Source organism: Scyliorhinus canicula, chromosome 17, assembly GCF_902713615.1.
Source record: "Scyliorhinus canicula chromosome 17, sScyCan1.1, whole genome shotgun sequence".
In the NCBI taxonomy this organism is placed as follows: Eukaryota; Metazoa; Chordata; class Chondrichthyes; order Carcharhiniformes; family Scyliorhinidae; genus Scyliorhinus; species Scyliorhinus canicula.
In genome coordinates this window covers 44,325,910-44,342,437 of record NC_052162.1, presented here as the reverse complement: position 1 = coordinate 44,342,437, position 16,528 = coordinate 44,325,910, and the positions used below count along the sequence as shown (strand labels likewise).

General features: G+C 45.0%; 1 protein-coding gene across 1 annotated transcript in view; it reads right to left on the bottom strand.

Annotated features, from left to right (window-relative positions):
* Positions 1-12,673, bottom strand: part of stard8 (StAR-related lipid transfer (START) domain containing 8) — a 165,787-nt gene extending 153,114 nt beyond the window's left edge. Inside the window, exon 1 of the mRNA XM_038775645.1 lies at positions 12,465-12,673. Within this exon, the coding sequence (XP_038631573.1) occupies positions 12,465-12,614 (150 nt within the window). The 5' untranslated portion in view covers positions 12,615-12,673. The remainder of the gene's footprint in view (positions 1-12,464) is intronic.
* Positions 12,674-16,528: the final 3,855 nt, after the last annotated feature.

Here is a 16,528-nt window from a genome sequence, read left to right as displayed (position 1 = left end):
GTCGGTGAAGGCACCGGGGCCCAATGATTCTCAGTGAAATTTTATTAAAGGTTTGTAGATCAGCTGGGCCCACAGTTATTGGAGATTTTCTGGGATTCCTTTGAAAGAGGTGCCTTGCCATAGTTACTCGGGCAGGCATTGTTTTCTCTGCTCCTGAAGGATAGAGACCCCACAGACTATGGGTCATATTGTCTGATCTGCCTGTTAAATGTGGATGCGAAGCTTCTAGCTAAGGTGTTGGTGTTAAGACTGGAGCCTCATCTCCCGGAGGTGGTGGGAAAAGACCAAACAGGATTTGTAAAGGGGCAGAGGTTGACGACAAAGGTGAGAAGGTTGTTGAATATGGTTCTTATCCCTGGGGAGGGTCTGGTTCTGGAGATCATTGCTGTGGAGAAGGCAACTTCAACCAGGTAGAGTGGGACTACCTGTCCGGATACTAAAGATATTTGGTTTTGGACCGGGCTTCGTAGCATGGATTCAGCTGTTGTATGCGGCCCCATTTGCCAGTGTTTGCACTAACAAAGTGACTTCTCAACCCTTTTGTCTATACCGGTGTACCAGGCAGGGATGTCTGCTGTCTGCTTTGTTATTTGCATTGGCAATAGAGCCACTAAACATGGCGCTGAGGACTTTTAAATCTTGGGAATAGCTAAAGGGTCTCATTATACACTGAAGATTTTCTATTATATGTTAAGCAGCCGTAGGCATCAGTGGGAAACGTTATGGGGATCTTGCAGCAGTTTGGATCTTTTCTGGCTAAATATAGGAAAGAGCGAGTACTTTGTGGTTGGTGCACATTGGTGGAGAGGGGGGATTAGGAGGTTACTGTTCCAGTTGGCAGGAATTAATTTTTGGTATCTGGGGACCAAATAGCAAGGGGCAGGGGAAACTCCAGATGTTGAACTATACAAATCTGTTGGGGAAGGTCAAGGTGGACCTGCAAAGATGGGATGGTCTCCCACTATCTCTATCTCAGTAAAATCAGTTAAAATTAATATCTTGCTGAGATTTTTATTTTTATTCCAGTGCTTCCCAGTGTTCCTGCCCAAGCATTTTTCAGAGAGATTGACCGACTACTGACTGAGTTTATTAGGGCGGGTAAGGGCCTCAGGATCAGGGAGAGACAAGCAGGGGGCTTGGCCTGGTCAAACTTTCAACATTACTCTTGGGCGGCTAATGCTGAAAAGGTGCAGGAGTGTTGCGGGGACTCGGAGGAGCTATGGGTCCGGTTGGAAGAAGAGTCTGTGAGGAGAGCAAGCCTGGGGGTGTTGGTAATGGCTCCGCTCCAGATGGAGCCAAAGAAACAATCGACTAACCCGGTGATAGTAGCCACATTAAAAATTTTGAGACAGCACCATCAACATTTCAATTTGAAGGCTGTCTCAAGGTTGGCTCCCATCTGTGCAAACCAGTTCTTCGAGCCTGCTCGGCCGAATGTGAGGTTTAGGGAGTGGAAGGAAAAGGGGTTGGAGAAGGTGGGAGATTTATTTTTAGAAGGTCGGTTCACTGGCCTGGGGGGGCTGAAGGCGAAACATGGACTTACAGGCGCTGATGGGTTCAGGTATCTCCAGGTGGGTAACTGGGTCAAAAGTACTTTCCAGCCTTCCCAGTAAATCAGCTTTCTAACTTGGTCGAGCGGATTTTATCCTCCTCGGGGTCGGAGGTGGCCAGTTCACCAAGCATATGCCAGCGGATAGGGGGGAGATGACAGGCTCGGTTGAGGGAGTGAAGGCAAAGTGAGTGGAAGAGCTAGCGCCAATTTTGGAGGAGGAAATTTAGACGGTGAACGCAACCTCACAAAGGCTAGAATGTGCCAATCTTTTGATGGGGTGGAGGATAGATGCGATCGGTGTTCAAGCGGGCCGGCACACCATGTGCGCATGTTCTGGTCGTGCTCAAAGCCGGTAGGCTTCTGGAGGTCCTTTTTTGATACCATGCCGGCAGTGCTGAACATTCCGTGCCTACTGGTAGCGATTTTTGGGATCTCGGATGGGCTGCAGCTTTGGACGAGGGAAGGGGTGGAAGTTCTGGCCTTTGCCTCGCTTTTGGCAAGGAGGCAGATCTTCTTAGACTGGATGTCAACTACACCGCCCAGAGCCTCGGCGTAGCTGGGTGATGTGATGGAGAATTTGACCTTGACAAGGTGAAGTTCACCATGAGAGGGTCAGTGGACAGGTTTTACCATAGATGGCGGTCGTATATAATGTATTTTAAAGAGTTGGTCACTGTTAGCTGTTAGGTGGGGGGGGGGGGGGGGGGGGGGGGGTGGAATAGGGTGGGTGGGGGGGGGTTGTTTATAGTGTTGTGGAGGAGGGGTTGGGGAGACAGTGTTATTACTGTTACTTTATGTTATTGGGTGTTTTTTGTAAACTTTGAATAAAAATTATTAACATTTTGAATTAAAATATATTTTTTAAAAGAGACAGCTAAATGAGATTTTGATCAGAGGAGAAATGAGTGGTGAATGCACAAAGATGTGTATTTGACCTTATTGTCTCGAAATGAGAATTTAGCATGTTTGAGTTTGGAAAATGAGCTAGAAGAGAGAATTACACTTACAGCTAATAAAAAGAACAAAAATTGGGCTGTGGACTTTAGCAAAACCTTCTTTGCTGAATTAAAGACCAGAATAAGAGGAAAATTAAACACAACCACTGAGTTCTGATAATGCTACGATTCTGTTCATCCTTGCATGCCTTGTGCAGAAGAAAAGAAACAGAATGGGGCAAAAACACAGGTCTGATGACCTAATACGGTGCACCATCAACTTATGGGTGTCCCAGGGTGCAGGACATGAGAGGGGAACAGGGAGAATTTTCCAAACCAAGGAGAAGGATGGGGAGAGGTCCCACAAGATATTCCCAGGTAAGGGATGAATATAAAGGGACTGGAAATAGGTTCCATAAGTAAAGTTAAAGAAAGAAGCCGAGTAATAGCAAAGTGGGCATGAGAAAAATCGTAAAGGCCTGAGAAGGCCTGAAGGTTGGTGTCTCTGTGCTGTGGGCCGTTGGGGAAAAGGTACCCCCTAAGAACAATGATGCTCTGCTTGGCACAACAGCATTCTGAAATTCTGTGTGCAAGGTGAGGCGCAAATGTGCTCCCAGATACAGGTGTAGTGTGGGGAGTCCGACCACAGTTCCGCTGTTAATTCACATGTAACTCATACTTAACCTGACTGTTAGAGTATAAGCTAGATATTGTAAATTGTTTAATCTTTCTGAACTTGAACGATAACATTTATCTTTGTTCAAAACCCATGGGATATTGTGGCTTTATTCGCTTGGTAAGTATTTTGGCTCTCAAACTTTTTTCTACTTTAAACAAATTGTAATTGGTCCCGAACTAGATTTCCCCAGTGTCTTCGGATCGGACCAAGGGTTATTTCATTTTTGGAAAATAGTTTTATTCGGTTTTAAACATTTTAACATTTTATACATAAAACAAAACAATGCAAAACAACAATAAACCCCCCCCCCCCCCCACTCTACCAACCAACACACCACTAACTCAAACAATTGCCCCCCATCTCCCCAAACAGCTGACGGCAACCAATTCTTTAAAATGAAGAATAAACATACCCCATCTCTTGTGGAATCCCTCAATCGCCCCCCTCAAGGTAAACTTAATCTTCTCCAAATATCGAGGCACTGAGCGAAGTGGCTGGCCTCCACCCCAACAAGACTCACCTGCATGCAATCAGCGAGGCGAAGACTAAAACATCTGCCCAGCTCCAGCCTGCAGCTCTGGCAAGTCCAACACCCCTAATATGGCCCCCAAGGAACTGAGCTCCAAATTCAAGATCACCGACATGGTGCGGAAAACGACCCCCAAAATTTCTCCAACTTCGGACAGGACCAGAACATATGTATATGGTTGGCCAGACCTCTTCCAGGCTGCTCACACCCCATCAAACAACCGGCTCATCCTCAAACTCATTATGTGTGCCCTGTGAACCACCTTGAACTGTATGAACACAAGCCTTGCACACGAGGTTGAGGCATTCACCCTTTGCAACACCTCATGCCACAACCCCTCCTCCAATGTCACCCCAGCTCCTTCTCCCACTTGGCCTTAACCTCCCCTCCAGCGACACCATATCCTCCTCCAAAATCTTCCCACGACACCTCCTGCAACCACATCACCGACTACAGCCCCTCCAACAATAAGGAGGGAGGTGTCACCGGAAACATCGGGAAAACCTTCCTTTCAAAGTCTGCGCCTGCATATACCTAAAGCCTTTCCCCGCAGGATCCCAAACTTCTCCGTCAACTCTTCCAAACTCGCAAACCGCCCTTGTAAAAATAAGTCCTACATTTGAATTACCACCCACTCCTCCCATCCCCGAAACCTAGCACCCAATCTCGCTGGCTCAAACACATGATTCCCTCGAACCAGCATAAACTTAAAACCCGCCCTGACTTAAAAGGCTGCCAAAATTGACTCCATATCTCCAGCATGGCCAGCACCAACGGACTACCCGAGTATGGCCCTGGGGCAAATGGGAGTGGTGCCGTTGCTAGTGCCCGCAAACCCGACCCTCTACAAGAGCCTGCCTCCCTCCTCACCCACATTGCCTCCAGCTCCCTACTCCAGCCCTCCACCTTCTTGGTTTCATCACCCAATAGTAATACATCAGATTCGGAAGAAGCAAATCCCCGACTGTCGCCCTCTCTGAAGCACCATCTTCCACATCCTCGCCACCTCAACAGCCCATACAAATGACAAAATCAACCGTTCCATCCCCATAAGACACCTTTGCCAAAAAGACCGGTAAGCACTGGAATAAAATTAAAAACTGCAGTAAGATATTCATCTTTACCGTCCACACCCGGTTTGCCAATGATAGGGGGAGGCTGTCCCAACTCAATAAATCCGCCTTAATCCTACCCATCAGGCTCATAAAATGGGCACAGTCTCAAGCCACCTGCACCCCCAGGTACCTAAAGTGAGTAGTTGCTACACAACACCTTATGCTCCACCTTACCCCTCCCTTTCTATTCCCCTCCACTTATCTGAGCTCCTCAGCGCAATAACCAAGGGCTCTATTGCCAGTTCAAACAAAAGGGGGGACATGGGACACCCTTGTATTGTTCTCCTAAGCAGCTGAAAATATCCTGTGTTCACTTCATTTGTACGAACACACCACTTTGGTTCCTTATGTAACAATTTGACCCACGCCACAAACTTAGGTCCAATCCCAAACCGCTCCAACATGAAAACAAATAACTCCACTCTACTCGATCACATGCCTTCTCCTCATCCAATGCCACCACCACCTCCAGCTCCCTCCCCCTTCTGATGGGGAGAGACCATATTTAACAAGCGCCGCACATTCGAGGACAACTGCCTACCCTTTACAAACCTTGTCTGATCCTCCCCAATCACCTGCGGAAAGCACTCCTTCAAACTCAGCCAACACTTTGGCAAGAATCTTGACATCCACATTTAACAGTGATATTGACCGATGTAATGTTCTTGTCGGATGGTTTGATTTATTACAAGAACACTTGTAGTAAAAGCTATAAACGATTTATTAACATTAACTGTGGATAACTATATACAACTCAACAGATGAACAACAGTAAAACCATGCACATGCAACCTCTCTCCAGCTTCCTCCAGCCAGTCTGAAGTCAGCTGGCTTTAACATTCACTTATATACTAGTGATACACCTAGTGGTCAATTAATGAATTACAACACAACCAGACTATCACTGCAGCTGATATGACCCTGGTCCTTAGCTCTTTTAACAACAGTGAAATATATGCCTGTCCCATTGTCTCTAAAAGTGCCCCTTTAGCCACTGCGTCCTCAAACATCTCCATCAGCAGCGACTCCAACCTATCCAAAAACATCTTATGGAATTCTACCGGGAATGGCGGCTCATGGCACAGTGGTTAGCACTGCAGCCTATGGTGCTGAGGACCCGGGACCCTGAGAATCCTGGCCCTGGGTCATTGTCAGTGTGGAGTTTGCAAATTCTCCCCGTATCTGCGTGGGTTTCTCCCCTACAACCCAAGGATGTGTAGGTTAGGTGGATTGACCACGCTAAATTGCCCCTTAATTGGAAAAAACAATAATTGGGTACTCTAAATTTTTTTTTTAAAAAAGGAATTCCACTGGGAACCCATCCAGCTCCGGTGTTTTACCCATTTGCATCTTCTCTATCGCTGTCCGAAATTCCTCAATCCCCACTGGCTCCTCCACCCCTGCCTTCTCCGACCTATACAACCTCCTCAAATGTCCTGTTCACCACCAGCCCCATTGCCCCATCCTGGACCTGAACAATCTCTCGTGAGGCCGCCTGCTTGCCGACGGAGCTGACTCGCCATCTCTCCGTATTCGAACACCACACCCTCCGCCGGCCTCAACTGGATCTCCACCTTCCCTGGAGACAAAAATCCAAACTGCATCCGCATACTTCACATCAACCTCTAAGATTTCATCTACTAGCCGTCGCCGCTCCTCCCTTGCCTCTCGATCCACTTGCGCCTTATATGAGATGATCTCGCCTCAAAACCACCGACGGCGAGACCTCCCCATTCTTATTAAACCCCACATAATCGTCAATCACCGTAGCCATCCTCACACAAAAACTCAGATCCGCAAGCAGCCCGACATGCAACCACCATGCTGGCCTATGCACAGGCCTCTACTCCAGCACCACATCCACCAAGTGCGGAGATGATCTGAAATGACAATTGGCAAATATTCCGCTTTCCTCCTTTCCTCACCTCCAACAACAATGACCTCTCCATAATAAAGAAGTAAATCCTCAAATATACATTATGCACTGGCGAAAAAAGGAATACTCTCTGCCCCCTGGATGTAAGAACTGCCACGGGTCTGTTCCCCCCATCTCCTTAATAAGTGCTGCGTGCTGCCAACACCCTCATCCCCTCCCTCGCGAAGGAGTCAACGAGCACGTCTTCAGCACTGGATTTACATCCCCACCTAAAATTAACTGATGCGTGTCCAGATTTTGTATGTCCGCCAAAATCCTCTTCATAAACCCTACATTGTCCCAATTTGGGGCATACACGCTAACCAACACCACCAACCTCCAAAGCACCCATAACTATATTGTTCCTGCCCCCTTGGTCAGCCACCACCTTCCATCTGAAGCCTAACTCTCTTACCCACTAATACCGCTAACCCCTGGGCCCTGCTATTCAAACACGTGTGGAACACCTGACTCACCCAACCCTTCCAAAGCCTAACCTGGTCCTTTACCCTTAAATGGGTCTCCTGCAATAGCACCATATTGGCTCTGACCAAGGATTATAACAGTTACATCAAGTCTCTAATCTTGGTTTAAATACAAGGCAGGGATGAATCTTGTGGATGAATCACATTGATGCTCTAAAACACTGAAATTAACTTATAAAAGATTCCTGTCAGCAATTCCTTGTATTTGGCCAGCTTCCAATCTCAGTTGAGCTGTCAAGCTACAGTCCTAAGTATTCTCTAGCAACTGATTCGACAAAAAAAGATGCTTGTACTTCATCATCTTCCCGGTAACATTCCCCCAGGAGAGCATTGACAACCAAGGACTTCCATTGGAGCGGTCAATGATTATGCTTGATAAAATATTGGAGTGGTTTACCATTGCATTCTGCAGTATGGTTGACCAGAAAACTCCTATCACTACCTGCCACAGGGTGTATTTGGGAGGCTGATAATCAAGCTGCTTGGCCACGGATGTACCTTCCGTGGCCATCATGTCCTGACGTGGGACTTGAACCCAGGGCTTCTGGCCCATAGGAAGGGACACTACCACTGCACCACAATAACTCACCTGCACTGCATCACAAATATTTGTTATTCATTTGGAATTCCTTACTACCATTAACTAATGGCATCATATTCTAGGCTGCAACACTCGGAATCTCATTCTCGAAAAGACAGGAGGAATCCATCCACAAGTGTTACACCCAGCTAACTTATTTATTTTAAAGAGCGTAAATCCCCTTTGGAGGTAATATCAGTGAAAATTGTCATTCTGGACCTTGGCAGTTTTCCAAGACCAGACTGTGTACACATACTGACTGCACTTCAAAGGTGCATCATTGGTTGTAAAGCACATGAGATGTCTTGAGGTTGTGAAATGAGCAACATAAATCCCTTTTTTCCTTTTAATTTGCATGACACGCATTGAGCTGTCGAGACACATAGCAAGACTGGCCAGTGTTATTGGAAAGGTCAAGGTGCCATGAGATTTAAATGTCCAATCCTCTCCAAATATCTTTGCTGGCAATAAACCACTGAACTGTAGAAATTTAAACTTTCAACGGGACAAGTAACTTTTATAAAAATAAAAGCTGGAAGCATAGATATCAGAGTAGATCATTAGGTCCATACTGCAGGAATTATGGAGCTAAAACTAAATTCATACCCTGTGCCAATTGATGTAAATATCTTCATATTTCGGCCACCCCCACCCCACAAATGAGATAGGTTTGAGGGAGATCAAAAAGCTCATAATGTTCAAAAAATATTAAAACTAAAAATTAGCGCACCATTTTACAATAGTTTGTAACCAACCGGCTGCTAAACAAGATGAGGAAAGCAATGACAATCTCAAATTCTGACATGCAAGACAATTATAGCTACAGCAATCACTGGAAACATCAGGCAAGGCTGTAGGTGCAGCAACAGTAATGAAGGGTTAATACACACACCAATGTGTGACATTCATTGTGGAGAGAAACAGAAAAATAATAATGAGTAGGTGTGATGGAGATGCAATCAGTGCAGCAATTACTGAAAGTGACAGACAACAACAAGGACAGCAGCAGTTACAGAGAGGAATAGATGAGTCACTGAATCTCTATAGCTCAGAAGGAGTCCATCTGGCCCATCTTATCTGTACTTGCCCTCCGATGAGCAACTCACCAAGAACCAAAGTCCTGCCTTCTCCCCATTACCCTGCATATTCTTTCTTTGCAGAAAACAATCCAATTCCCTTTTTTGAAAGCTTCAATTGAACCTGTCACCACCACACTCATCGATAGAACATACCAGACCCCAGCAACTCGCTGCCTGAACAGTCTTTCCTCATATCACTATTGCTTCGTTTACTAATTACTGTAAGTTGGTGCTCTCTCTTGATTTATTTGTGAGCGGGAACAGCTTCTCCCTATATATTCTGTCCAGGCCCCTCATGATTTTGAATACCTCTATCAAACACCTTCTCAAACTTCTTTTCTCTAAGGAAAACAGTCCTAACTTCTGCAATCATTCTTTACAACTGAAGTTCCTCATTCCAGGAACCAGTCTTGTGAATTTTTGCTGTTTCTCCCCTCTGCCTTCACATCCTTCCCAAAGTCAGTGCCCAGAACTGGACGGCAGTGCTCCAGCTGAGGCTGAACTATTGACTCATATAAGTTCAACATTATCTCCTTGCTGTTGTACTCGATGTCCCGAGTAACAAAGCTCAGGATACTGTATGATTTATTAACCACTCTCTTAACCTGTCCTGCCACGTTTAATGACTTACGCGCATATACACCCAGGACCCTCTGCTCCTTCCCCCCCCCCCCCCCCCTCTTTGGAGCTGCACCTCCTATTTCATACTGTATCTCCATGATCTTTCTACAAAAATGAATCACTTCACATTTCTCGGCATTGAACGTCATGAGCCACCTGTCCACCCATTTTGGCAACTTATCCATGTCCTTTTGAAGTTCTACACTACCCCCTCACAGTTCATATGCTTCTGAGTTTTGTATCATCTGCAAACTTTAAAATTGTGCCCTGTACACCAAGGTCAGGAAAGGCTAGAGACTCAACACTGACCCCTGGGAACTTCACTACAACATTTCTCCAGCATGAAAAATATCCATTCACCTCAATCCCAATGTCCTGTCACTCAGCCAATCATTCTAGTATCTGTATTACCTCCTCCTTTACCATGGCCTAGTTAAACATCTAGGCCATCTAGGTTTGAGAAGCATAAGGGCGACTGCATTTGCTGCAGAAAGTGACAGACATAAGAACAGTCGTCACCCTCACACACAAAATGACAGGCTAGGTGGCAAGAGCAGTTGCAACTGTTGGAAGTGACAAGTGAGACAACGGTATCAACTACAATCTCAGAGAGCTCTTCGGTTTCCTCCCACAAGTCCCGAAAGATTGCTTGTTAGGTGAATTGGACATTTTGAATTCTCCCTCAGTGTACCCAAACAGGCGCAGGAGTGTGACGACTAAGGCATTTTCACAGTTACTTCATTGCAGTGTTAATGTAAGCTTACTTGTCACAATAATAAAGATTATTGTTATTATTAACTGACTTGTACAGGGTGAGTTTTATTCTCTACTTCAAAGGATAAATGTGACTATATCAAAGAAAAATGACTGATGGTTCTCACATGATGAACGACGTAATAATTTCATCACACTAGACTGGAATATCCCTTTAACTACTTTGTTGACTGTGGTCTGGATTCACTGTTTATGTAGTTCTCTGGAAACAAGGGTGGATAATTGCCACTATGCCGGAAGTGCGAGGCAAGGGAGATGGAGAAGATATGAGGCATGAAGGAGAATCTATTTCTATGTTGATACGTTAAAAATGTTCAAAAGGGACAAGCAGGCAAATACACTTTAATCTCAATAGAGCAACACACAGCATAAGAAATTCCTGTGAAGATTTTATCAGGGCATTGCTTGCAGCATCCTGTGGGCCTGAATTCAGAAGTTGAAAAGCAAACTTTTTTTTTAAGGCAAGAGATCCAGATTTATGATGGTGATATGAATCTGGAACGAGGAGCTCCATGTTCCACATGTCGATTTGCTTTTCTCTTAATGTTACTATGCAGAGCAGCAAGGTTATATAAAACAGCCCCATGTGGAGTAATAGAAGCTACTCTTGTACGCTATCTAGTGGTTGAAATCAGAATGGTATGGCAGAGGCATGTCAGCCCTTCAGCTGACAATAGTGTGTTACATAGGGACAGCAGGAAAGATAGAAAACGTGTCGTTTTCACCAGTCTATTGTCGGCATAAATTCCAAGCTACATTTTACCTTAGCTGTGGAGGAGCGCAAGCTCATCTGAAATAAAGTCACTTATGATTTACAAACTTTTCCTCACATGTAAGAATATTAACAGCATTTCACGATTTGTTCTGGATACTCATTTTACGCATGCTATACCTTACCATAGAAAATATGATGAGGCAATGGAGGGACCTTGACTCTGCAACTAACATGCTGCAAATGACTTCAAAATACTCTGCACTGGCATTGAATATCTTGATACATAAATATATAAAAAGATTACATTGAAGAGCATTAACACAGAAGGAGGTCATTCAGCCCTTCGGATCTGCATTGGCCTTTGGAAAGAGCACCCAACATAAACCCTAAAACCACACCTCCAACCCATCCCCGTAACCAAGTAACTCTATTTGGACATTCTGAATTCACCCTCAGTGTAACCGAACAGGCGTCAGAGTGTGGTGACTCGGAGATTTTCGCAGTAACTTCATTGCAGTGTTAACGTAAGCCGACTTTGACAATAGTAAAGTTTATTATTATTACCTAACCTTTTGGACACGAAGGGGCAATTTAGAATGGCTAATCCCCCTAACCTGCACATCTTTGGACTGTGGAAAGAAACCGGAGTACCCAGAGGAAACCCACACAGACACGGGGGGAAATTGCAACATCCCTCACCTTAATGCACCTCACTCCATAGAGCAGCAATGAATGCCTGTATGTCAAGAGTTTGTGATGCCACAAGAATGTAGCTGGTCTATGCTTCAGACAGTGGAGTTCATGAATGTTGTAGCAGCAGGGGAGGGGGAGCTCATGTATCCTGTGGTGTATGTTAGCTGCAAGTGCTCGATGACTCTACATATAATGTTTCTGTACCAGACCTTGGGGTACTTGATGAAATTCTGCACAGTGAACTTCTGTAGAGTGCACGGTAGCATTGTGGATAGCACAACTGCTTCACAGCTCCAGGGTCCCAGGTTCAAAACCGGCTTGGGTCACTGTCTGTGCGGAGTCTGCACATCCTCCCCGTGTGTGCGTGGGTTTCCTCCGGTTTCCTCCCACAGTCCAAAGATGTGCAGGTTAGGTGGATTGGCCCTGATAAATTGCCCTTCGTGTCCAAAATTGCCCTTAGTGTTGGGTGGGGTTACTGGGTTATGGGGATAGGGTGGAGGTGTTGACCATGGGTAGGGTGCTCTTTCCAAGAGCCGGTGCAGACTCGATGGGCCGAGTGTCCTCCTTCTGCACTGTAAATTCTATGAGAAACTGCTTCTAACCAATGTTATGCCTGACCTTGGAGTATTTGATGGAACACCAGAAGGAACCTGATTCTGCAACTAACCCATGCTGTACATCATGTTAGAATACCAAAATCAATACTAAAATTTTTTTTAAAGGTTCAGTTGAAGAGCATTGACCTTAATGAACGTAAAAATATCGAGATTAAAATAATTCATGGGATTTTACCAGGCAGGAAGAATGACTATCCTCATTGTCTTGACTTTGATTGTTGAAGTTAACTAGGCAGTTCTGTGATCTTGTCGTTCCATTTCCCAAGGTGTCCTGCTGTCCAAGAGCTTCTGATACAGTCTCATCCAAGATCTCTCTCATGATCATTGGGTGGTCCTCCTTGATGTGTATGTTGCTCAGATCTTTTTGCTTTACTTGAAAGGTTTCTGCTGTCAAATTAGCACGTGCCTTCACAACATAGAGCTCCTTATCAATATCATTGTTATTCAGGAACAAGACACATTTTTTGGAAAAGCAAATGACACTTGGTCTGTGCTTTACAACTTTGAAATATCTTCTTGGCACATTTTCTGGTTTGGGGTTCACCACCTGAGCAGACAGAGAGTCATTCCGAAACAATGCAAAGTCACAATCATCTTTCATATGGCTGAAACTCCTTTCTTTAGGAAGCACACGAGTATGAGTAAACATTTCATCAGCGTATGCAGTGGTGAAACCAGCAGTGGTAGTTTTCTCAGGCAAAGGCCACTCTGCTGATATGGGTTGGTGAGCCACCTCTTTATTTGGTATTTGAACTCTGTCACCTGAGTTCATTTTGAATCAACTGTAGATCTTCTACCCAGCCAATGAATTCAGCAGTTCTTGAGCCTCATTCTATCAGGATAGTTTTTTTTCAGCAAGAATCTTCCTCACAGCCTGTTGAAAATCAACAACAATGTTTTTTAATATACCCTTGCAAGTCTGCCAAAAAGGACACATTCAACAACCAGACTTCATTCCCTTCATGTAACAAAATCAAAGGGAAAGTCATACCTGTGGAACCTTTTTTTTAACAAAAGGCATCTCACCATCAGGAAATTTTTTGGTTGGATTAATTCCAATAGAACTCAAACTGAAACTGAATGGGGTTTCACACGTTCAGGCTTTTGTGCATTTTTAGTTCTACACTGACACACACCCAAACAATTTTGTGTAGATGTAAAAGTGATCAAATGTAGCTTAATGCTTAAAGAGGCAGTATGACTAATAATAATAATAATCTTTATTAGTGTCAGAAGTAGGCTTACATTAACACTGCAATGAAATTACAGTGAAAAGCCCCCAGTCGCCACACTACGGCGCCTGTTCGGGTACAAAGAGGGAGAATTCAGAATATCCAATTCACCTAACAAGCACGTGTTTCGGGATTTGTGGGATGAAACCGGAGCACCCGCAGACATGGGGAGAACGTGAGCCAAGCTGGTAATTGAACCCGGGTCCCTGAGCACTGTGAAGCAACATTGTGCTACCGTGCCACCCCTATTAGGACCCCCTTTAAAGAGGGAGCATTAGTGCTAGGTTGACAGGCTGTTGCACTGTAATTTGTCTCAGTTAGTCACGCTTTCACACTGAGTCTGAATGTTGTGAATTGAAGCCACATTCTATGAACTTCATGGACAACCTACACTAACAGGATTGAAGGAGTATTACTAATTTAAAAGTGTTTGCTGGATGGACCAAGTTTCTGTCTGGCTACGGAGGTAGGTACAAAGGAGTCCATAGCACTATTGGAAAAAGTGCATGGAGTTCTCCTAGTTTCCTGGTCTTCAATTAACACAACTGAAATCGGATTATCTGATCATTCATCCATTCATATTATGTACATGATTGTTGTGTTTGGATACACTTTAAAAGTAGTCATGGTTGTGAAATGCTTTGGGAAGATCTGACAATGTGATAATGTGGTACAGATGACTTCTCTTTTGCAGTGGTTCTGCCATTATGATCCTCCATGGTTAAGTCATTGGCTATCACTTTCCAGGCTCATGTCTGAAGAATGTGGTCAATTGGGCAGAATACCAGAGTGATGCTAGTACCTTCAGGAAAGATAGTGGGCGGAACTCTCTGATAATGGGGCTATGCCCCATGAGAAAATGGGCGCGAATCACAATGGACATTCCTGGAGAAAGTCCAGAGTGATTCTCTGTTTTGAAGGGGGCTAGCAGGGCCCTGGAGTAGTTCATGCAGCTCTGGCTGCTGATACCGGGCCCTGCACCTCTGGGCGCGGGTCCGCGCATTCACACGGCAGCCGCCTGCAGCGGACAACATGGCGGACCCACATAGCAAGCCGGCCCCAACAATATAGGCCCCCCCCAGATCGCGCCCGCTGATCGGTGGCCCCTGATCAGAAACCTGGCCATCCTGGAGGCCTCTTCCCCCAGGTGTCAGATCCCCCGCCCCCCACCAGGGCGGCCGCAGCCGCCATTCCAAGTGCCCGCTGGGTGGAACCATGAGGGAACCACGTCGGCAGGAACTCGGCCAGCTGCCGGCTGAGAATCGTCGCGGGGGCCTCTTTCAATGGCCCCCGACCGGCGGCGCATCAACCGCTCGCACACAACTGGCGGCAATTCTCTGATCAGCAGAGAATCCCGGCAAGGCATCGCACTCAATCGCGAGTCCGCCCCACGTCGAGCCCGATTTCGGCGCAGAGGCTCAGAGAATCCTGCCCCCGAATTTTAAAACTGGGAAGAAAAAGCAGTGTTCAATAATTACCGTTTTCTAACTGTTTCCAAAATAGAGAGCATGTTTTACATTGCTTGAGTCTTTCAAAGGATTGTATTCTTGTTGAAATCTATTGTGCCTGATGAGCTCTAAAGAGAAAGCAATGGAAAGTAATACTTAAAAGTGTTGCTGCAAAGAAAACAATTTTTTGAATCTGGCTCAGAGATGCCCAGAGTACTTTAGTGGTGAAGACACATTAAATAATGCTCTAGAAAATCCCATTGTTGATTCATCACAGCTGTGTTTCCATTGACCGTGGATGAAGAAGAGGAACATCGGCCACAATTTCTGAATACTCTCCAAAGTCTTCTGCTGGGTTCCTGTGAAAATAGATGAAAATAAGATCAGTCCAAGTTATTGTATCATTCATATCTAAATGGCTTACCAATGTTTACTGTAGAAAGAATGTTAGTTAGTTGATTGTTGTGGATTGAAGTAATCACACCAGGAACTACCACCTGATAAAAGTCAATCTTCAAGAGGGGAAAGGAGAAAATAAGAAGAGAAAAAACTGTAAGAATTTTGAAGTCACAAATAGTATGTTAGAAATGGTAACGCTGTTCCTTCACTGTCCTTCACAATTAGTCTTTCGACAAATGTATAATCATCTCTTGAGTCTTCGGGAGATTGAACATAAAGGCATCAGATTTCAAATTGCAGCAGCAATAAAAATAACAGCAACTTGCATTAAATAGAGTGCCTTTAATACAGTAAAATATACCAAAGCACTTCACAGGGGCTTTTTGAAACAAACTTTGATACTAGGACATAGGGGGAGACATTTGAACATACCAAAAGCTTTGGCAAGGAAGAAGGTTTCAAAGGAGGGTCTTGAAGAAAAAGACAAAGACGTAGGGAGAGAATTGCAGATTTAGGACCAAGGAAACCTACCGCACAGCTGCCAATGATGCAGTGATGAAAATCAAGGATGCACCAGAGGCTAGAATTGGAAGGATACAGACAGTCTCCAGTCTTAACCTTCCATGAGCATGTCCGCTAATTATCATGCAGGGTTGTGGGTTGGAGGAGGTTACAAAGGTTTGTTTTATCCTTTCATGGGATGTGAGTGTGACTGGCTCAGCAAGCATTTTTATTGCCCATTCCTAATTGTCCATGAGGTTCTTAAAAGAAGGGCTGTAAATAAAATTCCCTATAATTTGAAAGGGTCCCAGCGGATTGAAAAATAGCAAATGTAACACCTTTGTTCAGCAAGGGAAGCATGGGAACACTTTCACCAGGAAGTCCCCACCTTCTTGAACTGCTGCACTGCCTGTGGTGTAGGTATACCCACACTGCTGTTAGGGAGGGAGTTCCAGAATTTTGACCCAATGACAGTGAAAGAACGGTGATAGTTTCAAGTCAAGATGGTGCGTGGCTTGGAGGGGAACTTGTAGGTGGTGGTGGTGTTCCCATACATCTGCAGCCCTTGTCATTAAAGGTGGTAAAGATCACAGGTTTGGAAGGAGCTATCAAAGGAGCCTTGTTGAGTTTCTGCAGTGCATTTTGTAGCAGTGTCTAAT